General features: G+C 38.9%; 1 protein-coding gene across 1 annotated transcript in view; it reads right to left on the bottom strand.

Moving 5' to 3' along the window:
- TMEM38B (transmembrane protein 38B) overlaps positions 1-24737 on the bottom strand; it is a 40730-nt gene that overhangs the window by 15011 nt on the left and 982 nt on the right. The window contains exons 2-4 of the mRNA XM_006150603.3: positions 17907-18063; positions 6342-6526; positions 4732-4819 (exon numbers count right to left, since the gene is read on the bottom strand). Coding sequence (XP_006150665.1) covers positions 4732-4819; positions 6342-6526; positions 17907-18063 — 430 coding nt within the window. The remainder of the gene's footprint in view (positions 1-4731; positions 4820-6341; positions 6527-17906; positions 18064-24737) is intronic.

Genomic DNA, 24737 nt, shown 5'->3' with positions numbered 1-24737 from the left:
ACAAGCCCTACAGCAAATTTAAAGATAACAATAATAACAATAACTAAAACTAAAGAAATAGTTCTTTAAAAAAATACTTTAAAAAATTGGACCAACAGATGGTGTAATGGCTACATCGCTGGACTCCCATGTAATTGACCTCAGTTCGAGATCTGGACCTGGTGGCATGTGTGTGCATTCCTAAGATCCCAAAAGGAGAAGGGATTGTGGCGTGGCCATCTCCCTGATTTCTCGCTTTCTGTCTCTCTGTCTTTCTCTGTCTGTCTTTCTGGTGAGCACAGGCGTCCTATAGCAAAAACCTCTCCAAGGGACCAGCAGTTAGCATAATAGATATGTCACTGGACTCCCATGTAGTCAACCGTGGTTCGAGTCCTGGACCTGGTGGCTTCAAACTCACGCCAGGCGTGTGAGTACATGTCCAAGATCCTGAGAGGAGAATGGAGAAGGGACTGCGGCGTGGCCATCCCTCCGGGGGGGTGGGTGGTGATATCTTGCTTTCTGTCTATCTCTCTGGTGAGCGCACACGCCCTATAGCAAAAAAACCTCTCCAAAAAAAAAAAAAGAAAATTCACTCCAAAAAAACGGAATATTGATAGTGGTGGCAATTCCTTTGTTACATGTATCTGTATAAAGTCATCGGATTGTATTATTTAAGTGGATGTAGTTTATTAAGTTTAAAGTCATCGGATTGTATTATTTAAGTGGATGTAGGTTATTAAGTTTTAAAAAATAAGAAATGCTCCAGCAAAAAAAAAAAAAAAAAAAAGATGGACCAGCCCCAGTTATGTGGTAAGTGTGGCAGGTAAAGCCCACATGGCTGACTGTTTGGTTCAAGTCCCAGATCCAGCAGCTTGAAAATACACTGGGCCCAAAATCCTGAAAAGAGGGATAAATGGAAAAAAGGAATTGTGTATGGCATGCACATTCCCCATAGTGGGTGCTTTCTTATTTTCTCTCTTTTTCTTTCTCCAATGAGGGCACATGCCCTCTAGCAACTTAAAAAATAAGAAAAGAAAAAAAAATACCATTAACTACCTGGCATTAAGCAAGTTTTTTACAATAACTTGTTTCAGCCTTAGTTTTCTAGCCCATAAACTAAAAATAATACCTACTTTTCTTTTAAGAAGAGTAACAGCATATTTTTTTAGAGTGCCTACACAGAACCCAGTATATGATAAAGGATCAGAAAATACCTTAGGAGTCTGATTAAATTTCACTTGCTAGAATTCTAGGATACTGGTTTTACACACTATTCTCTAAAACTACTTCAGAATATACTGTGCTCAGGACCAGCAGTTGGTGGAGTGGCTATGTCACTAGACTCCCATGTAGTCAACCACAGTTCGAGTCCCGGACCCAGTGGCTTAAACTCATGCCAGGTACATGTACCTGAGTGAGTGCCCAAAATCCCAAGAGGAGAATGGAGAAGAAGGGTGGTTACAGGATGGCTATCCCCCCAGAGGGTGATTTCTCACTTTCTGTCTCTCTGTCTCTCTCTGTCTTTCTGGTAAGCGCACAAACCCTATAGCAAAAAACAACTCAAAAAAGAAAAAAAAAAAGAAAGAATATGTTGTGCTCTATCAAGTTTCTAACGTGCAGTAAGCATTCAATACTAAACAGATACACTAAAAACATCATAGGTATGCAAAAGTATTTGATAATAGATACACGAAAATTTCACACACGCACATAATAAACCAGTGATCGATCTTTGCTGACCCACTTGATCATTCATTCATTCAATATCGTATTGGCTACTATGTGTAAAAGAACAATCAAAAGAGACAAAAATTCCTACCCCTGATATTTTTTATTCTTTGAAGAGTAGGGAGAGAAGCCGAGGGAAGAGGGAAGAATCAGCATAACAAAGTGGGGAAAGAAGCCAAGGGAAGAGGGAAGAATCAGCATAACAAATAAGTACATTACAAAATACCTTAGAAGGTGATAAATTCTGAGGAAAAAAAGAAAACTAGAGAGTGCTACAATTTTAAAAAGCAGGATAATCCTCCCTTAGAAGGTAAATAATGAGAACTATTTTGAGTAAAATAGAGAAGTGTGTGAGCCATCTCAATAAAAAGATTCTGGACAGAAGAAAACTACTGCTAAACCAGACCACACTGGGCTTGTTCCTGGACACAATGGGGTGAGCAAGGGAGAAAACAAGAGATGAGACCTACGCAAATAGATGTGGATAAAAGGCAGATCTTGGAAGACCTTACAGGCCATTTAAGGAAGTCACTGCAAGAGGTTTAACAAAAGAGAAATATAACTTGTTTCCAGTTATAAAAGCCCCAAGAAATATTTTATACAAGATATTTCAAAGCAAGTACAAAATGTAAGAAATTTCCCAAATATCAGTAATACTCATAATTTATCAAAGTCTCCTTTGTTTGATTTCTAAACTCCCTCATTTAAGCCTAAAGGAGTACTTAATAAGTTAAATATCCTAGAATTGGGTGGTTCGTGAAAATACACTTTATCATTCATACTACTCCTCAACTGTAACTTTTAACTCATTTATCATCCATTTTTAATTACAAATGTTCCTTTTTTACATGAAGTCTTTCCTCACCTTGCTTATTATGATCTATCCCCTACGCCTTTTCCTTACTGAATTGTGAACAGTAACTGTTAATAAATTTCTCTATTTCATTTTCAGGTGCACCAAGAATGTACCTGTGACTTATTTAAGATTGGGTATCTTTAGAGAACACCTAATGATTAATTTCTTAAACAGCTGAAAAAGTAGTTTGTATAGTTTAAGTATAACGTGAGTTACTTCTTCAAATCTTTTTTTTATTTTTATGCATAGTCAAACTCAATAGTCTTTTTTTAGCAACTCACAGGACTTTATAATAGACTGATTTATTTCTATAAACTTGACATTTTACAATGGGACTATACGTAATGTTGGCCCAGTTGTGGTGGTTTGGGCAATGGGGCATCACAGCATGGTGATGGGTGATGATCACACAAACCTTACCAGGTTCCAGGTTAACCAGAACATGCCTGGTGCAGTCATGATCTCTGCTGGCTTGAGGGCTATGTGGGGCAGATGGGAGATCACAGTGTGATCAGACCCTCTAAAGGGTACTTCTCTCTCTCACACCCACATAAAAAGAAGGAAAGGATGGGAAATAAATGAACTATGTATAACCTGGAATCTGGGTAACATCATAGTTATTAATAAAAATGAGTCAGCAATTGACTTCCAAGCAGAAGTCTATTCTTACATAGTTCTCTTCCTAAACACAATCAGAATCACACTTTTGCAGTACACAATCACATTCAGTCAATGATGGACTATATATACTATGGTGATCTCATAAGATTATAATGGAGCCAAAAAAGTCTATCACCTAGTGATACTGTAGCCCTCATAATGTCATAGTCCAACACACTACTCACATGTTTGTGATGGGGCTGGTCTAAACGAGCCCATTGTGCTGACAGTCACACAGTACATACATTTATGTACAATATGTAATTCTAGATAATAATAACTGCTACTGATTTATGTGTATATTATACTTTCTATCATTACTTTATTGTGTATCTTTCTACTTGAACATTTTTTACTTTTGGGGACCAGCAGTTTTTTTTTGTTTTTTTTGGTTTTTTTTTTTGGTTTTTTTTTTTTTTTTTTTTTGAGAGGTTTTCGCTATAGGGCGCATGTGCTCACCAGACAGACAGAGACATAAAGACAAAAAGCGAGAAATCACCCCCCAGGGGGGATAGTCACACCGCAACCCCTTCTCCTCCATTCTCCTCTCGGGATCTTGGGCCCGCACACACACGCGCCCGGCGTGAGTTTTAAGCCACCGGGTCCGGGACGCCAACCACGATCAACTACGTGGGAGTCCAGCGACATAGCCATTACGCTAACTGCTGGTTCCCCAAAAAAAAATTTTTACTGTTAAACAGCATGCTGTGCTATGCCAGCAGCAGCCTCATACATGATGTTCACCACATCTCTTAATTGCATCACTTTCTCTTTTACTAGTCGCTGTATAATCTTAGGCTAATGTGTATGTTTGTGTCTTAGCTTTTAACAAAAAAATTTTTTAATTTAAAAATTAAAAAAAGATCTTAGAAAATAAGGATAAAAAGAGAATATTTTTTGTACAGTTATACAATGTGTTTGGATTTTAGGCTAAGTATATCTTTTCTCATACAAAAGAGAAAGTTAAAAATCAAAAGCAAAAAAGATAGAGAAATCTAAAGTTTATTATTGAAAAATTTTGTTTATAAAGTAGGTGTAGCCTAAATGCAGTGTTCATGAAGTTCACAGCAGTGTACAGTAATGGTCTATGCCTTCACATTTACTCACCACTCACTGACTCATCCAGAGCAACTCATAGTCCTATAAACTCCATTCATGGTAAGTTCCCTATACAGGTGTACCATTTTGGTACATCTCTTAAATCTTTTTTTTTTTGTAATTTTTCTATGCTTAGAAGTATTTAGACAGACAAATACTACAGTGTTACAATGGCCTACAGTACTCATTCCAATAATGTACAGGTTTGTAGCTTAGGAGCCATTGCTCGAACTACGGTCGACTACATGGGAGTCCAGCAACATAGCCATTACGCTAACTGCTGGTCCCACCACCACTTATTTTTTTCAGCTACATTTCATCACATTTAAAGTCTCCAAAATGTTCTCCAAAAGAAATTGGTGAGATTTAAAGACAAAATCCAGGTCCCAGTATAATTTATACTAACTCACTAGGACATCTTCAGCCATTCATCACCTTCTGGTTTCCAATCTCCTTTTAACAGCCGCTCAAAATTTGTGATAATGGTACCACCTGCACCTAAAATAAGGAAATAAAACAAGAATGCTTAGCCAAATTTTCTTTCCTTTCTTTCAAGTTTTTGCTATAGGGTATGTGTACTCACCAGAGAAAGACAGAGAAAGAGAGAGAAGGGAAGGTGAGAAATCATCCCCTGGGGAAATGGCCATGCTGCAATCTCTTCTTCCCCATTTGCTCAGAATTTTGGGCAGGCATACATGCACACACACCTGACATGATTTTCAAGCCACTGCGTCTGGGACTAGAACTGTCTTTCCACATAGGATCCAGCCACCCTAAACTCCATGCCCTCTGCTAGCCTTAGCCAAATTTTCTTGAAAAAAAGATTTGAGGGAAGCCATAATCTTATTAGCTGATTTAAAATTCCAAGAGGATTCCCAAAATATAAATCTTGGAAGGAAGAAAAAAGTTGCCCTGTGTATTTAGGGTACTGGGACTACTACAATTCTTCTCTTTCACCAGCATGGCAACTGTCTATTATACCATAGTTAAGGTTGAAACTGGGGCCTCAGGCACAGATAGCTAGCTAACAGTTTGTTTCAGACTTGAAAAGGAAAATCCTCTGCTTTATCATTGTCATTCCTGATATGGTTAGTTTTAAGTGCAGTACACTATAACATGAGGCTTGGAGAAATTTGTTTCAATTTCTACACACAAAACACTAAGGGCAAGTAATGCAAAGTGAACATGAACCCAAAATCAATCATATTTGCTATTTTCAGTAATTCAGGATGGAAAACAAACACACACAAAAGACAGAACAATGTTTTTTTATTCATGTACAATTCTTTATGTCTGTGAACTTGTTTTTACTTATGGTAGCACTACACTTTAACTGATTTTTTCTGGTTCTGGGGCACCTAATTAAATCAATCAGAGAAATGACATATCACTTGGGCCAGACAATGATGCAGAAGTAACTCAATACTCTGAGGCTGACCCACAGGGGAAGGTTCTCAGTTCATGTCTAGAAACTTCGCTGAACATGCCAAGCACACACATGCCAGTGATCTTGAAGTGGGTCATGGCATGAAGACTCTGTTTAGTCTTTCTGTTTCTCTCGTTCTTTCTGTCTCATTCATGGAAGAAATAAGTAAACTTTAAAATTTGTATATCAAAAGACAGTCAATGGGGGCCAGCAGGTGGCATGGTGGTTAAGGGCACTGGACTCCCAAATGGCCGACTGTGGTTCAAGTCCCTGACCTGGCGGCTTGCTTTCCCACTTTCTGTCTCTCTCTCTGTTCCTCTTTGGGCAAATTAAAATAAATAAATAAATAAGTTAAATAAAATAATTCTTTAGAAAACAAAAAAAGTGAAGCCCAATATAATGACCAATAACTAATACTTGTAAACATATTAGTTTTGAATAAACTTTACTAGCCAACAGAAACAAGGTTTCCACCACCCAAAAAAAACAAGTGTTATTAAAGTATATAATCCCCATTAACACAGCTAGAAAATTGTCTAATACTTGTAGTATACCAGTAACAGAATAGCTATGAACACATATTGTTAATATTACCTCGGGCCCATCCAATAGCTATCATGACTATCCAGCCATTTTTGTAATAGCTATTAGCATGTGTGACTCCACCTACTATTTTCCAAGTTCTGGTCACTTCCTTCATTCCTGAAGCCAGGAGTTGAACAGGTAAAAATGAATAGCCTTGAGAAACTAGGTCGCATGGGCAAAAAAATACAATATACCTGAAAGTAAAATTTATACATTTTAATATATAAATAAAATCTGAAGAACAGAAATTAAAAACCTATTAGCAATAATAATTTGGCAAAATACAACAGATGGAATTACCCATATAAACACAGATATTAAATTTAAGAAAGGCACCTATTGGTGTGGGATATTCACTGTATGGTGACATTTTTCCAACATTCTGCCCTCCTGAGAGCAGTTCTAGCCAGGGCTGACCCCATAGGAATGTGACCACTCCCCTTTTTAAGGAGTGGCCCTCAGTCAGGGCCAGTTCTGGAGAAATGCACACCTCTGCCATGGAATCACAAGATCCAGGCAGCTATTCTTAAAGAATATAGTTGTTGACTCTGTAGATAGACAGTAATGTTTACCCTAACTGATGTAATCTTCAATCATGACAGACAAAAACCTGATCACGACACTGAGAAACAGTCTACTTAACCCCGTAATGATCAAAATGATTGCTTTGTCTCACTGTATTTAACTAATTACTGTAGTGCACAGGGGAAGGATCTTTCATTGATCAGTCACATTGGTGTATCCCTTAAGTTGAATAAATTCTCTGCTGTTCAAATATCAGCAGTAGTCATTACCGGAAAACACACTCCTTTTTTTCTCTCCATTCATAAAATATTCTTTTTCTTTTTTAAAAAATACTTTTTAAAAAAAAATTTTTTTTATTTAACTTTATTTATTTATTTATTTTACTTTCATTTGACCAGAGAGGGATATAAGAAAAGAGAGATACAGTGAAAGAGAGAGAGAGAGAGAGAAAGTGGGAAAGCAAGCCGCCAGGTCCAGGACTCAAACTGCGATGGCCATGTGGAAGTCTGGCACCCTTAACCACCACACCATCGGCCGCCCCCTCCTAAAGTATTCTGACAGACAATTTTGCACTTAAAGCATAATCTATCTTCTTTCTTATGGGGTGATATATAATACAGGGCATGAAAAAAATACTGTATCTCTCTCTTTTTTTTTTTAAGAGGTTTTGCTTTAGAGGACATGCACTTGCCAGAGAGAGAGACAGACAGACAGACACAGTGAGAAGGAAAGCGAGAAATCAACCCCCAGGGGGATGGCCACGCCACAATCCCTTCTCCTCTATTTTCCTCTTGGGATCTTGGGCACACACCCACACACGCCCAGCATGATTTTCAAGCCACCGTGTCCAGGACTTGAACAGCAGTCAGCCATGTGGACTCCAGCAATGTAACGGCTTAAACTCATGCTGGACGTGTGTGCGCGTGTGCCCAAGATCCCGAGAGGAGAACGGAGAAGGGATTGCGCCATGACCATTTCCCCCTGGGGGGTGATTTGTCACTTTCTGTCTGTCTGTCTTTGTCTTTCTGGTGAGCGCATGCGCCCTATAGCAAAAACCTCTCAAAAAAAAACAAAACAAAAAAAAAGATGCAATGGTTTGCTTAGCATAAAACACCTTTACCTCATTTTCACTTACCAAATACTTCCTATTCTTTAAGATCCCACCCAATAACTATTAATACCATATATATTGACTTTGAGGGTTTTGTTTTATTTAATCTTCTCAGCTCAGACTAAGTTCTACAAAAATTAGGGCACAGAACAAAATAGCTCTTTACACAACTTTTTTTTAATACAAAAGTTGTAATGCTTGGGGCTGGCAGGTGGCATGGTGGTTAAGACCGCTGGATTTCCACATGGCCAACCGCATTTCGAGCCCCAGACCTGGAGGCTTGCTTTCTTGCTTTCCCTTTCTGTCTTTCTCTCTGTCTCTCTCTGGTCAAAATTTAAAAATGATAATAATAACAAATGGAATTAAATAAATAAATATTTTTTTTAAAAGTTGTAATGCTCACAATAAATTTTAATAGTCCTTAGATGACAGGAGTCATTCATCTTTTTACTTTTGAACCTCAAACTCAGCATGATAAAAATTTGCAGAGTTAAATTATTTATTAACAGGCAATTTGGAATCAAAATGCAAAATATATCAAATCAAAGAATCAATTGAGGGACCAGCAGGTGGTGTGGTGGTTAAGGCGCTGGACACTCCCATGTGGCTAACCACAGTTCAAGTCCCAGACCTGGTGGCTTGCTTGTGTGTGCGCTCTCTCTCTCTCTCTCTCTCTCTCTCTCTCTCTCTCTCTCTGTGTGTGTGTGTCTCTGACCAAATTAAAATAAATGAATGAAATAAAATTAAATAAATCTTTAAAAAGAAGAATCAATTGATAATTAAAGAGTTTGAGAGGAAGGAATAAATTGTCGCAGAGTAATATATTTTAATAATTTATTTTATTTTATTTATTCATTTATTTTTTAATTTGACCAGAGACAGAGGATGAGAATGAGAGAGAGAAGAAGTGAGAAAACAAGCCACCAGATTCAGGACTTGAACCCTGGTCGGCCATGTGGGAGTGTCCAGTACCTTAACCACCATGCCACCTGCTGGTCCCCTAAGAGTAATATTTTAGAAAATGACTGGTATAACTTTTTAAATGTATGTGTTCCTATAATATTTTGAAAGTCTCTATACACTACTTATTAAAAAACAGAATTTCCAGAAATTTAGTTAGGTAGGTAGTGAGGGGAAATTTTTAAATGTATTATTATTAAAGTAAAAAATATTTTGGTAATCTATTATAAACTAGATTAAGAAAGGGGGGTTTTGTTTCACTGTATCAGTAATTAATGCTCAAATGTAAAATATTCAAAGAAAGGACAAAAACAATAATATTACAAATACCCACTTTTCATTCCCTACAGTGAGCCTAAATTTAACATGAGTTAAAAACATACTATGGGACCAGCAGTTAGCATAATGATATGTCACTGGACTCCCACGTAGTCAACCAGGTTCGCATCCTGGACCCGGTGGCTTAAAACTCAAGCCGGGCGCGTGTGCATACGTGCCCAAGATCCTGAGAGGAGAATGGAGGAGAAGGGATTGCGGTGTGACCATCCCCCCAGGGGGTGATTTCTCGCTTTCTGTCTCTCTGTCTCTCTCTGTCTGTCTGGGGAGCGCAAGCGCCCTAAACCCCCTAAAAAAAAAAAAAAAAAAAGAAACCATACTATTACGAGGCCAGCAGGTGGCGAGGACGTTAAGATGCTGAATTCTCACATGGCTAATGTCCAAGTCCTGAACTTGGTGGCTTGAAAATCACACTGGGAGATCAGCACATGGCATAACATTTACATTGCTGGATTCCCACCTAGTCAACCATAATTTGAGTCCCGGACCCTACTGGGGTTTGACTTAAAACTCACATCAGGCATGTGTGCCCAAAATCCTGAGAGGAGTATGGAGGAGAAATCGCCATCTCCCCTGGGGGGTGATTTCTCACTTTCTGTCTCTGTCTCTCTGGCAAGCGCACATGCACTATAGTAAAAAAAAAAAAAAAAATTTTTTTAAAGTCACTCTTAAAATAAAAAAAAAAAAATCACTCCAGGTACGTGTGCATGTGTGCCTGCCCAAAATCCCAGGAAGAGAAGGGGAGAAAAACACTGCAGAGTGGCTACTCCCCCAGAGGGAGTTATTTCTCACTTTCCCTCTCACTGTTTCCCTCTCTCTGTGTAAGCATATATACACTACAGCAAAAACCTAAAAAAAATTTTTTTAAATACTATTACAATAGTAACTTTGGACTTTTTATATCCAATATGTAACACTATAGCACTGATCTAAAATTTGTAATGATTGCCCTTTATGAATAAGTAAGTCTTTATTCTATTATTCAGATATTTCTAAAGTACACCTACAAAAAGTCAATTCTCATTTGAGTGTTAAATAGCCACAGGGCAAAAGTACAATTGTTTATTTATTTTTTTTTTGGAGAGATTTTTCGCTATAGGACGCATGCGCTCGCCAGACAGACAGAGAGAGACAAAAAGACAGAAAGCGAGAAATCACCCTCCCAGGGGGGATGGTCACGCTGCAATCCCTTCTCCTCCATTCTCCTCTGGGGATCTTGGACACGCACACACACGCGTGAGTTTTAAGCCACCGGGTCCGGGACTGGAACTGCGGTAGACTACGTGGGAGTCCAGCGACACAGCCATTACGCTAACTGCTGGTTCCCAGTACAATTGTTTATTATGTTCAGTAAAGTTACAAGTAAACATATCATCCCAATGGCTCCCTAAACAACCATTTCTGTTCTGTAACACAAATTAGCTTTTTAACATTCCTTTAATTAAAGGGGGCCTGCAGGTGCCCTGGTGGTTAGGGGTACTGGACTTCCACATGGCTGACTGCGGTTTGAGTCCCAGATCTGGTGACTTGATTTCTCACTTTCCTTCTCTCTTGTGTCTGTCTTTCTCTGGTCATAAATAAATAAATAAATAAAGATAAATATAATAATAATAATAAACTCACATATCTTTAAAAAAATTTCTTTAATGAATTATTCAACCAACATTCATTAAGTAATCACAATTTTTCTCCTTTTTAAAGATTACAATTCCATTTTTAACTAAAATGGTCACATCTAAGGTAAATTTAACTTGTAAAATGCCTAAAGAGATCACATCAGGAAAAGATAGAAGAAAAGGAAAGAGAAAAGAATTGATTTCCTACACATGTTTAAGTCATATAAGTTAGGATAATAGAGGGGAGAAAGGATCAAAGAATAAAAGTTAGCCTGGGACCAGCAGGTGGTGTGGTGGTTAAGGGCGCTGGACTTCCACATAGCCAACTGCAGTTCGAGTCCCGGACCTGGTGGCTTTCTTTCTCACTTTCCCTCTCTCTGTCTCTCTCTGTTTCACTCTGCCCCTCTCTGGTCAAATTAAAATAAATGAATAAATAAAGTTAAATAAAATAATAATAAAAAAAGAATAAACATAAGCCTAAAACAGAATAAAAACAAGTTCCTAGGCTACTAACTCATGAAAATTAAACTATTTTAAGTAGGAAAGATAATGAGTAGAATTTTGGGTTTCTATCAAGAGTTGATCAGAGAGAAACCTCCTAGGGTTAGTCATCAAGAACTGTTTTCACTCTATTATCAATTCCACTTCTCTATCAAAGACATGCCCGTAACAAAGCTAAAACAGGAAGATAAACTAAATACAGCTCATGTTAATCCAACATGACAGCTTTGCTCTTGCTCTAGTACTCTAACAAATTAAATTTATATGTGTGCTTTTGAAAAAGACAACAGAATGACACCTATAAAACAATAATTTCTCCTGTGTTTTGCTTCATGTAAGGGTACTCTCAGTTACACAAATGTGTAACATATAATAATTGACCATTGGAAGTTTAAGAAAAACACTGGGGCACAAAAAAATCAAGACATGAAAAAGTTATGAAATATTTATATCCCCCAGAGACAGCTTTTCCAAAAGAAAAATCCTGTGAAAATATACAAACGCAAAATGAAATGAAATACACTGTCTTCCAAGCAGTAAATGCTATTGTTTCTCTTTGCCAGTAGGTGGTGCTAATCTCCAGTGCACCTAATGAGCTATGGTACTAGAGACAATCTTGCTTGTTACAGAGTTTAAAGTACATTCCAAATATCATTTTACCTCTAAAATTAAAATCAAATGAAGCATATATTACAAATTTGTTCTAAATGTTAAAACTAACATTAAAAAAGAAAACAGTAAAATATATAATGTCTTTAAGCCAGCATCATTTTTTTTTTAATATTTAAGGGTTTATGAGAAAAAAGACAAGGTTTCTATTTCCAGAATATAAAACTGCATTCTGGGGGCCACCAGGTGGCATGGTGGTTAAGAACGCTGGACTTGGGGTTGGCTGACTCTCACATGGCTGACTACGGTTCGAGTCCCGGACCTGGTGGCTTTCTCTCTCTCTCGCTCTCTCCCCCTCTCCACCCCACCACCCCCATCAAATTTAAATAAATAAATAGAATTAAATAATTCTAAAAAAAGAAAAAAAAGAAAAGAAACGAAAACTGTATTCTAGGTCAGCTCCATGGTATAGTGATAATGCACTGCTCAAGAAAAGCCAGATCCAACATGGCAACTGCAGTTCAAATCCCTGCCCCAGCTGGCCAGAAACACGCCAGACACAGGTATAAGTGTCCAAAATCCAATGGGCTATAGGACTGGAAAGCAGGGATACGTGTGTGTCCAGACTCTTGTGGAAGGTGCTCCTCTCGCTCTGACACTCTGTCTCTTACTTACTCTCACCTGCTTACGTAAACATTTTTACCATGAGTAAAAGTAAAAGGGCTTTTTGTTATTTTGGTTTTTTGAGAGATTTTTTGCTATGGGGTGCATGTACTTGCTGGAGAGACAGAGAGACAGAAAACCAGAAATTACCCCCCCCTGGGATTTTGGTCATGCCAAAATCCCTTCTCTTTCATTTTCCTCTCAGGATTTTGGACACACACACAGACATGTACCCAGCCTGTGTTTCAAGCTGCCAGGTCCAGGACTCAGACCACAGCAGACCAAGTGAGATTCAAGCACCTTAACCATTATACCACCACTGGCCCCAAGAAAAACTTTAAAATTAAAAAAAAACACTGTACACTGAAAAAGTGCAGACTAAAAAATCAGATGTCCTAGGTTTGAACTCTAGCTCCAACTACTAGATATCTGTGAAATTCTGAGAAAGTTACTCCATGATTCAGTTACATGATCTGTTAAGGAAGAATAAATTAGTACCTACCTCACAAGGTTCTTGTGAGGTTTAAGGGATAATATATGTAAAACATTTAGAACTAAGTGCCTGGGACATATCAAATGCTATGTAAGTAGCTGCTATTACTGCTATTGCTTTGTAATAACTAATAAAACAATTACAGGTAAGAAAAAAGATCAACAAAAGAAAAAATTAAAATACAGATATTAATGACTTATATAGGAGCAGAAAAAAGCTATATATACAAAAATTAATCTTAATAACATAATGTTGAGTAAAAAAAAAAAAAAAACTAAGTCCAGTCCAGCCTCTGTTGTGCAGGGATAATGTTAGCCACAGAGTGCTAGAAGTCATGTAATGATCCTGGTTTGTATCTTGAGTCAGCCTAAAAACTATGCTGAGCATGCTGCAGACACCCAGAATCTGAAGGGTTGGGGAAAGAGGACTACAGTATGACAAGACCCTATTAAGGGTGTTTTCTCTCTAAATATGTGTTTGTGTGTGTGTCTCATACATACACATGTGCTCTTCTATCACAGAAAAAAAGCAAGTCCCAGAAAATTATCAGTATAAACAATGATGATACTCCCATTTTTAAATAGGGACCAAAACAAATAAAACTAAAAGCCCATTGTTTATTCATACATAAGACACAATTTTTTTAAAGGTAAGATAAATACAAACCCTGGGTCAGCGATTATCTGTGGAAAACTAGGAAAAACATGGGATATGGCATATACGAATACAGAAGTTACCCCTGGGAGCCAAGCAGGTGGCATGGTGGCACGCTGAACTCTCAACTATCATTGGTGTTCCAGACCTGGCAGTTTGAAAATCACTCTGGGCGTGTGTGTATGTGTGTGTGTGTGTGTGTGTGTGTACATGCCCAAAGTCCCAGGAGGAGAGTGGAGAAAAGAAGATTGATGCTTGGCCATACACCCTGGGGAAGTGATTTCCTTCTTACTGACGCTGTTTTCCTCTGGCTAGCACATGAGCCCTACAGCAAAAAACTACTTAAAAAAAAAAAAAAAAGGCCCCCTTAGCTGTGATTTCACTTTCCACAGTTGGAGTTATTTAAACTTTGGTAAACCAAAGTTTAAAAATATTAAATGGAAAATTCTAAAAATAAACAATTAATTTTAAATTGTGCATCACTCTGAGTAGAGTGATACAAATCTCATACCACATTGTTTTGTCCTGCCCAGGACATGAATCTTCCCTTTACCCAGCATTCCACACTGTCTCCATTACCCACCAGTTAGTCACTTAGTAGCTATTTCAGTTATCAGTGGTTTCAGGTTATCTGCAATTTCAGACATTCACTGGGGGCCTTAGAATGTATCCTCCATGGGTAAGGAGGGGGACTACTGTATATGTAAGTCACTAATAAAGTCCAGGTCTTAGGTTGAGTACAGTGCAATAGAAATGTAAATTAGTATAACTACTTTGAGGAAAGAATTATCCACAGTATTTTCTTTTTGCTTTTAATTTGCTAAAAGGCACATGTGCTACAGGTGGGAGGAGGAAAAGCACATCTGATAGGTTATAATCACGTCATAATTCTTTCTCCTCTATTTCTCCCTCCTTTTAGAATTGTGGGCCCATGTGTTCACGCTCCCCATCTGATTCTCAAGCTGTAAGATCAAGAACTCAGTCTGCACAGTTGGCCATGTGGGATCCAGTCACCTTAACCACTAGGCCAAGGGCTAGCCAAATTTGGCATTTTCTAATAGGGTTTAAGAATCATTTTATGGGCTGGCCAGTGGCATGGTGGTTAAGGTGACTGGATCTCACATGGCCAACAATGCCATGTTGGTCCAAGCAGAAAGGCACCACTGTACAATGGCTGAAGCTGCATGGGAGGCCCAGATTAAGTTCCTGGCAAGGCATCGGCCATATTCCAATAGTCCTAGGTGATTGGAGGCTGAGGCAGGAGGATCACAAGATAGCAAGTCTCTCTCAAAAATACCTCTCTCGGGAACAGCAGTTAGCATAATGGCTATGTCGCTGGACTCCCATAGTCGACCGCGGTATGAGTCCCGGACCCGGTGGCTTAAACTCACACTGGGTGCGTGTGCATGCATGCCCAAGATCCCGAGAGGAGAATGGAGAAGGGATTGCAGCATGGCCATCTCCCCTGGGGAGTGATTTCTCGCTTTCTGTCTCTGTCTTTCTCTGTCTGGAGAGCACACGCACCCTATAGCAAAAACCTCTCCAAAAAAAAAAAAAAATACCTCTCTCGGGACCTGCAGTGGGCGTAATGGCTATATTACTGGACTCTCATGTAGTCGACCGCAGTTCGAGTCCCAGACCCGGTGGCTTAAACTCACGCCAGGCATGTGTGCATGCATGCCCAAGATCCTGAGAGGAGAATGGAGGAAAAGGGATTGTGGCGTGGCCATCCCCCCTGGGGGGTGATTTTTTGCTTTCTGTCTCTCTGTCTCTCTCTCTCTCTCTGTCTGGCGGGTGCACGCACCCTATAGCAAAAGCCTCTCCAAAAAAAAAAAATACCCCCCTCTCTCTCTCCTTCCATGTTCTCTCTCTCACTAAAAAAAGGACCAATAGAAAAGTTCAAGTCCCTGGGAGCTTGAAAAACATGCTGAGCACTTCTGTGTGCAAGACCAAGATCCCGAATAGAGGGAAAAACAGAGAAAGGACTGCAGTGTGACCATGCCCCATAGGGGATGCTTTGTCACTTTCTTTCTCTCCTCTCTCTCTCTCTCTCTCTGGCAAGTACATACACTCTCTGGCAAATTAAAAAAAAAAAAAAAAAAAGGGAGAGGTGGAGGAGAACCAGCAGATAGTGTAATGGCTATGTCACTGGACTCTCACGTAGCCAACCAGGGTTCATATTCCTGAACCCGGAGGCTTAAAACTCATACCAGGTGCGTGTGCGTGCATGCCTAAAATCCCCAGAGGAAAATAGAGGAGAAGAGATTGTGGCATAGACATCTTCCCCTCTGGGAGGAGGGGGAGGGGATGACTACTCACTTTCTGTCTCTCCAGAGAGTGTACATACCCTATAGCAAAAATCTCTCTTAAAAAAAATCACTTTATAACTCAATAAATATACTCTTGGGTATATGAAGAAAAAAATAAAAAAGGAATCTTGGAGCCAGCAGGTGACTTAGTAGTTATGGCACTGGATTCCCACATGACCAACTGGCCAGACCCGGCAGCTTGAAAATCATGCTGGGTATATGTATGTACATGCCCAAAATTCCAAGAGAAAATGAAAAAGGAGGAACTGTAGCATGGCCACTCCTCCTGGGGGACGATTTCTCAATTTCCTTCTTACTTTCTCTGTTTCTTTCCAGCAAGCACATGTGCCCTAAGGCAAAAACTTTAAAGAAAAAAAACTTTCTCATATCCACCAGTAAATATATTCAAGAATGTTCTTCAAAACATTGTTTTAACAGGAAAAACTAGAAACAACTCCCTAACAACAGACAAACTGATAAAGTATGACATATTCTATTATATGATAAAGGAGTAAAATGAATACACTATAACCATGTAAAGTAAGAATAAGGAATACATTATAACTATGCAAAGTAAGAATAAATTTTGGGGCTAGCAGGAAGCATGGTGGTTAAGGCACTGGACTCCCATGTGGCTGACTGTGGTTCAAGTCCTGGACTGGTGGCTTGCTTGCTTTCTCTCTCTCTCTCTCTCTCTCTCTCTCTCTCTCACTCTGTGTGTGTGTGTGTGTATGTGTGTGTGTTTTTCTCTCTGGTGAGTGCATGTGCCCTTTAGCAAATTTTAAATAATAATAATAAATAAAATTTATCTTTTAAAAATATATTTAAAATAGAATTAATCTCAGCAACAGAGGTAGGGAAAAAACAGCAAGTCACAGAAAATATACAATTTCATTTATAAAACTCTCAAATACCTATACTATTTAGAAATATAAATATATGTTAAAACTACATAGAAAACCAAAGGAAAGATAAGCACAAATTCTTAAATTATTATTTATTTACTTTTATTATTATTATTAATTTTTTCCCATAGATTATGTACATTCACCAGAGAAAGAGAAAAAGAGAGAGAAGAGGAAAGTGAGAAAGCAAGCCAGCACATTTGGGATTCAAACTGCTGTCAGTCATGTGGGAGTCCAGTGCCTTAACCACCACGCCACTGCTGGCCCCTATAAGCACAAATTAGAAATAATGGTTACTTGGGGCCAGGCGTAACGGCTAAGGTGCTGGACTACCACAGGGCCCACCATAGTTCAAGCCCTGGACTCGGAAGCTTAAAAATCACACATTTGTGTGCCCACAATCCCAGGAGGAGAATGAAAAGGAAGGAACTGTGGCATAGTCATGCCCCCAAGGGAGCTTTCTCACTTTCCCTGTCTCTGTCTCTCTCTGGCAAGTGCACACACCCCATGGAAAAAAAGAAGAGATAAGCTTAGTATTTCTATTTTTTGTAAAGAATTATTTTATTTAATTTTATTTATCCATTAATTTATTTTAATTTGACTATAGAGAGACACAGAGAGAGGGGGCAAGAGAAGTGAGAAAGCAAGACACCAGGTTTGGGACTCAAACCATGATCAGCCATGTGAGGGTGTCCAGCGCCTTAACCACCACGCCACCTGCTGGTCCCCAAGCTTAGTATTTCAAACCTTTGGCATTATTTGGGTTCCTTCCTTGTATATGCAGTAACTCTACAAGAACACAGAATTTTTTTTATAGAAAGAAATTTCATTCCATTAATAACTTACAGAACAACTTTTTAATGTCTCAAAGTTCACCATAATGGCTGCTTACCAGATTGAAGATGCCAGTAATATATTAGTGTTGTTTGCAAGAAACCTCAGTGGAGGTTCTGCAAGCAGTATACAGGATAATATCCCACCACCAAAACAGTGGAGCATAGCACTAAACCAGCTTGAAATGGGATTCTTCCATGCCACTGCTGCTGCTCCTGAAATTGCATAGTAAAAACATGGTCTGAGATAGTTACACATTTATTAGGCCCAAAGCACCTGATGGATTAAAAAAAGAAAAAAAAAACTTGGGAACCAGCAGTTAGCGTAATGGCTATGTTGCTGAACTCCCATGTAGTCGACCGCGGTTCGCGTCCCAGACCCGGTGGCTTAAAATTCACACTGGGTGCGTGTGCATGCGTGCCCAAGGTCCCGAGAGGAGAACGGAGAAGGAATTGCGGCGTGACCACCCCCCCTGGGGGATGATTTCTCGCTTTCTGTCTCTAGGTCTCTGTCTGTCTGGCAAGCACACACGCCCTATAGTGAAAACTTCTCAAAAAAAAAAAAAAATTCTTATTTTCAATGACTTACTATTAATAGTCACAATTATGCCAATCTCAATAATTTAAAAATGTATCTTTTTGTTCTTCAGAGCATAACTAGAAACATTTTATTAATGAGTGATTCTGGCACCTTTGACACTTTCAAAAATACTGTTTAGACTCTCATTGTCAGTTTCTTAGTAACAGATTATGATAGTCAATCCTCCCACTTACTGTCTCCTTTTACCCCAAACCCCACTGTAAGAACCCCCAGGCAATATGTCTAAGTGATATATTAAAAGAAAAATGTATAATCATAAGTACTTCAGAAAATAAAAGCTGAAATAAATTAATTTTCCAACACTACAAGCTAGCAATAGAGTAACAGAATAAATCCAAAAGTAAGAAGCTGATAAAGAACAAATATTTCAGCAACTCAGAATGAGTCCAACCAAGTTACTTATTAATTACAGGGGGAAATAATACCTTTATAGAGTAGAGAAACCTTGCAGACATCATTGTAAACAACATCAGGAGACGCCTGATATTATCACAGAGACCACATCAACATTTCTGAGGCACTTCTAACAAGATTCTAATTGGGACTTGTCTAATCAAACAAAGCAAACTTGAGAGCTATTCTGCAAAATAAATAAAATATCAACAATAACAACAACAAAACCCCAAGCCTCTACTTTTAAAATGTCAAGGTCAAGAAACGCACAATAGGACTAATAAGTGTTCCCAATTATATGACATTAAAGAAACAACAACTGAATGTGATACATATCCTATATCTTATCCTAAAACAGGTAAAGAAAATAATTTAAAAGGGGCTTATTGAACAACTAACTGATGAAATCTAAATACGGACTGTGGCTTAGATTACAGTATCATCACCATTAAACTTCCTGATTTTGAGAACTGTTATTAGAATATACACACTTACGTAATTAAAAGTTACTGGGTGCTCTGCATCTTTGATGACATCTTCACAAGAACATGTCCCTTTTAACAAAGGATCTTTTTTGTCTCTCCAGAAGAAAAGAGGAAACACAGGAAGCACCTGGTGCAGAGCCCCAATTCCTACTTCACGGATGTGAAGTGCCCAGATGCTATAAAATCACCCAGTCTATCACCATGCGTATATGGCAGTTTCGTGTGCTGACTGCTCCACTGATCTCTGCCAGCCTACAGGAGGAAAAGTGAGGCTTACTAGGATGTTTCTTCAGGAGGAAGCAGCACTAGAAGCAACCTGAATCAAGAGGAGTGGGAATCCAACCAGTAAAAAGATTTTTGGATGAAAAATCAAAATGACTCGGCAAAATGCCCCCAGTTTATACCTGAGTAGTTCTAAACATATGCATAACTCTAAAAATTCAGACAGAAAGCTAAAGTAAACAGAGAAAAATGTATTCAATTGGTGAATCTGTATAAAGAGTACATGGGGGGGAGGGGACCAGCAGTTAGCATAATGGCTATATTGCTGGACTCCCATGTAGTCGACCGGGGTTCGCGTCCCGGACAAACTCACGCCAGGTGCGTGTGTGTGCATGCCCAAGATCCCAAGAGGAGAATGGAGGAGAAGGGATTGCAGTGTGGCCATCCCCCCGGGGGGTGATTTCTCGCTTTCTGTCTCTCTGTCTCTCTCTGTCTGGTGAGTGCACGTGCCCTATGGCAAAAACCTCTCAAAAAATAATAATAATAATAATAATCATCATCATCATCATCCATCCTGGGGCTGGCAGGTGGTGTAGTGGTTAAGGGCATTGGACTCCCACATGGCTGACCGTGGTTCGAGTCCCAGATCTAGCATTTTGCTTTCTCTCTCTCTCTCTCTGTTCCCTTCTCTGGTCAAATTTAAAATAAATAATTTTTGATTGAATAAAATAATTTTTAATAAATAAATAATCCATCCTAAACTAAAAAAATTGAAAAAAAGAGAGCTTCCCAATCTGTTTTACCTAAACAGCTTAACCCTGATACTCAAATTGGAACAATAAAACAACCTTATAAGCTAATCCCTAGTATAAAAATAAAGTTTTAAATAAAGTATTAGCAAATCACAATCCTTAATGAGATAAAGTTATATATCAAGTAAGTAGCTTATTCCAAGAGTAAAATTATTCATAATTGTTTAAAACATAAAAATACAATTACAAACAGCTGAATCTCACATGGCTGCCTCCAGTTTGAGTCCTAGACTTGATATCTTGAAAAATCACACACATTTGCCTACATGCCTAAAATCCCAAGAGGAGAATAGAAAAGAAGGGACTAAGGTATGACCATGCCCCATGGGAGGAGGGATATTTCACTTTTACTCTCTCCCTCTCTCTTTAGAGAGAGTGCACACACCCTGTAGAAATTTAAGAAGGAAAAAAAAAGAGAGAGAAAGAGAGAAAGTATGCAACTCAACAGATTAGGGAGGGAGGAATAGCACATAAGAAAATTTGTGGCCTTCTCCACCAAGATGGTGTAAAGATATAAAGACATCCTAGAATGTTAGGAATAAAATATAACAACCTTAAAAGTGTGACTCCTAAAAGCCTGGAGCAAACATCACATTTGATAAAAGGTGAGAAGCATTGTCATTAATATCAGGAGTAAGGGGGCCGGCAGGTGGCGTGGTGGTTGGGGGTGCTGGATTCCCACATGGCCGACCACAGTTCAAGTCCTGAACCTGGCAGCTTGCTTTCTCACTTTCCCTTTCTCTCTCTCTGTCTCTGTCTGGTGGAATTAAAATAATAATAATAATAATAAATGAAGTTATATAAATAAATAATTCTTTAAAAATACATATATCAGAAGTAAGACAAAGTCGCTCACCACCACAACTCAACACCTACATTTTTTACCAACACTCTTCAATACAGCAATAAGGGTTTTTGGCTACAAGAAACTAAAACCAACTATAACAAACTTAAGCCAAAAGAACTCATTGGTAAGACTTTCATAGTTCACAGAAGAACAAGAGGTTAAAGTTAACAAGCAGGAACTAAGGACACTCCACAAGGGTATGCAAGAAGAATGTTGGGTCTTCATAAACTATATGGTAAATGTATGGTTTTAAAAAGTTTATGAATGGGGGCCAGCATGTGGCACAGTGGTTAAGACACTGGACTCCCAAATGGTCAACCATGATTCAAGTCCTCAACTCAGCAGCTTGAAACTCTCACTGGGCATGTATGTGGGGGGGGGTGCCCAAAATCCCAAGAGAATAGAAGAGAAGAGATTGTACTGTGGCCATCCCTGCTGGTGGGTGATTTCTCATTTTCTGTCTCTCTGTCTCTCCAGCAAGCACACACACACGCTATAGCTTAAAAAAAATAAAAAAATAAAAAAAAAAAAAACCTACACAAGACTCTTAATCTCTTTTTGCACCAAAATAAACTCATACTTTTATCCGATTTTCCACAAACTTTCTGAAGTCTCTCATAATGGTAGTAGAGCAGAACTAATTCAATGAGTCCAAATCAGCTGAGATCTTGGAGTTCCAACTGTTCTTTCCAGTCATGCACTATTAAGATCAAAAAATTACAAAAGAACATCTATCCCACACAGCAATAGAATGAGAACGTCTATTTTTTAGAATTATAAAGATATGTTCAAAAGAATATAAATCAGTATTTTTTAAATCTTCTGCATAGGAAAGCCCTTCCTAAAATAATACAAAAATCTCAGGAGTTAGAAAAGAGAAAAAAATTCACAGATTTGTCTACAGAAAAAGTAAATGGATTTAACCACCAAAACTTTAAAACTTCCGTCATAAAAGACAATATAAACATGGCCAGCCCCAAAGTGCAGCAGTTAAACACTATGCAAATGAAGCCAGATCCCATATGGCTGATCCTAGTTCAAACCACAGCTCCAATGACTTGAAAAAATGCCCATGCACTTGCATGCATGCCCAGGCTCCTGAAAGAGTGGAAAAACAGAGGGCAAAGGGATTGCTGCATGTCCAGGTCCTGCTGGGGGAAGGGGGAGAGGGGAGACGACAGCAGATGTTTTGCCTCTCTCATGCATGCACATATGCATTCTGAGGGAAATTTTAAAAAGGACAATATTAACAAAAAGAATTGAGGAGAAGAAAAGGTTTACCACACATAAATATTGGGTCATCAGGAAAGTCATGATGCATTTTTGCATAGAAAAATACATCATGACTTTCCTGGCGACCTAATAGACAAAGGTAGTTAATAAGACAATTCCTATAGTTAATAAGACAATGCCTACAGTCCATAGAAAAAATGGGCAAAAGACATTATGCAATTTACAGGAATGAAACATAATTTTGTCTCACTCTTAGAAGAAATAAATTTTAATATTTTAAATAAATAAACTTAAGAAGTACAAACTCATTAATAACTACAACAAATGCAATTAAAAACTATTTTGGTCATCAGAATGACAACAGATTAAAGACTTGTTAAAAGTCAGTGTTGTCCACCGGGCGCGTGTGCGTGCGTGCCCAAGATCCCAGGAGAATGGAGGAGAAGGGATTGCGGCGTGACCATCCCCCCTAGGGGGTGATTTCTCGCTTTCTGTCTCTATGTCTCTCTCTGTCTGGCGAGCGCATGCACCCTATAGCGAAAAAAAACCTCTCCAAAAAAAAAAGTCAGTGTTGTCACACCAGCAGGTGATATGATGGTTAAGGTGCTTGATTCCCACATGGCCCACTGCAGTTCAAGTCCCCAACCTGGCAGCTTGCTTTTTCCCTCTTTCTCCCTCTCTTTGATTTTGAGTGAGTGCATGTGCCCTATAACAAATTTAAAAATAACAATAAAATTAAATAAACAATTCTTTTACTTTTTTTTTTTTTTTTTGAGAGGTTTTTGCTATAGGGCTCGTGCGCTTGCCGAAAAGACAGAAAGCGAGAATTCATCCCCCGCCCCAGGGGAGATGGCCACACCGAAATCCCTTCACTTCCATTCTCCTCTCAGGATCCTGGGCATGCACATACATGTACCCAGTGTGAGTTTAAGCCACTGCGTCTGGGAATCACACTGTGGTCGACCACATGTGAGTCCAGCAACATAGCCATTACGCCGCCTTGCTGGTCTCTAAATAACTCTTTAAAAAAATATGAGTGAATGTTGTCAAAAGAACCAGGCAATCTAACATGCTTCTCATAATAGTTTAAATAGGTACATTCTTATCTGTGAATTCTGTCATTTTTAACCTCTCTACAAGTTCTAATACTGGAAAAAGTATTTTCCACATAATGAATACTATTATATTAACATTCAATTCTCCAAGTATTTCTCAGATTTTTAAGTGTTAGGATACCGTCTGCACCCCTAAAATGAGTGAGCAGATGAACGATTGCAGCAGGGTGGGGAGGGTGTGCAGACTAAGGGGCAGAAAGGAATCTGGGGTGGTTAAGGAGACTTGATTATGATAGTTATATAACTGTATGTTTTTGTCCAAAATCAAAGAACTTTATATTTTTTAAAGAATTATATGAGGACAGCAAATGGAGTAATGGCTACATGACTGGGCTCCCACATAGTCAACCATGGTAAGAGTCCCAGACACAGTGGGTTAAAACTTAAACTGGGTGTGGGTGTGTGTGCCTGCGTGCCCAAAATGCTCAGAGGTAACTGGAGGAGAAGGGATCCTGGCATGGCTGTCCCTTCAGGAGGGTTATTTCTCACTTTCTCTCTTTCTCTGTCTCTCCAGTGACTGCACACCCTAAAGCAAGAATCTCTCTCTCTTACAAAAAAATTACTTAATTATCTTTATTATTGTTATTTATTTTTGAGAGATTTTTGCTATACAACACGTGCACTGGCCAGAGAGACACCAAGAAATCACCACCACCACCACCCCCAGGAGGGATGACCACACTGTGATCCCTTCTCTTCCATTCTCCTCTTGGAATTTGGGCACACCCACACAAGCACCTGGGGAGATTTTCAAGCCACCGGTGGGAGACCCAAACTATAGTCTGCCATGTGGGAGTCCAGCAGAAGTAACCACTATGCCATCTGCTGGCCCCATTTGAAAGTAATTCGAATCTGGAAATGTCAGGGAACCCCATGGGTCCCTGGACCATACTTTGAGAACCTCTGCTTTAGCCTGTACAAGTAAATACCAAATTTTGAATATGGAGCAGTAAGGAAATACACTTCTTTGCAAATCAAGGAAGTAGTGATTATCTGTCGTACATTAATGCAATAAAACTCTCCTTATCAAAATTTCTACCCATCAACGATCTAGAGCGAGCTACAAACTTCAATGTAAATGAAAAGTGTTTCTGAGGCCCAAGGATTTACAAAAACACCAGTAGTCCCTAAGAGAGCTATGGCATCATCCCAGGCCTTCACTCATCAGGTATCTGTAGAAGG

This window comes from Tupaia chinensis, unplaced genomic scaffold (assembly GCF_000334495.1).
Source record: "Tupaia chinensis unplaced genomic scaffold, TupChi_1.0 Scaffold000291_1, whole genome shotgun sequence".
NCBI classification, from domain to species: Eukaryota; Metazoa; Chordata; class Mammalia; order Scandentia; family Tupaiidae; genus Tupaia; species Tupaia belangeri.
Note: the sequence above shows the minus strand (reverse complement) of the source record. Positions and strands in the feature narration are given on the sequence as shown.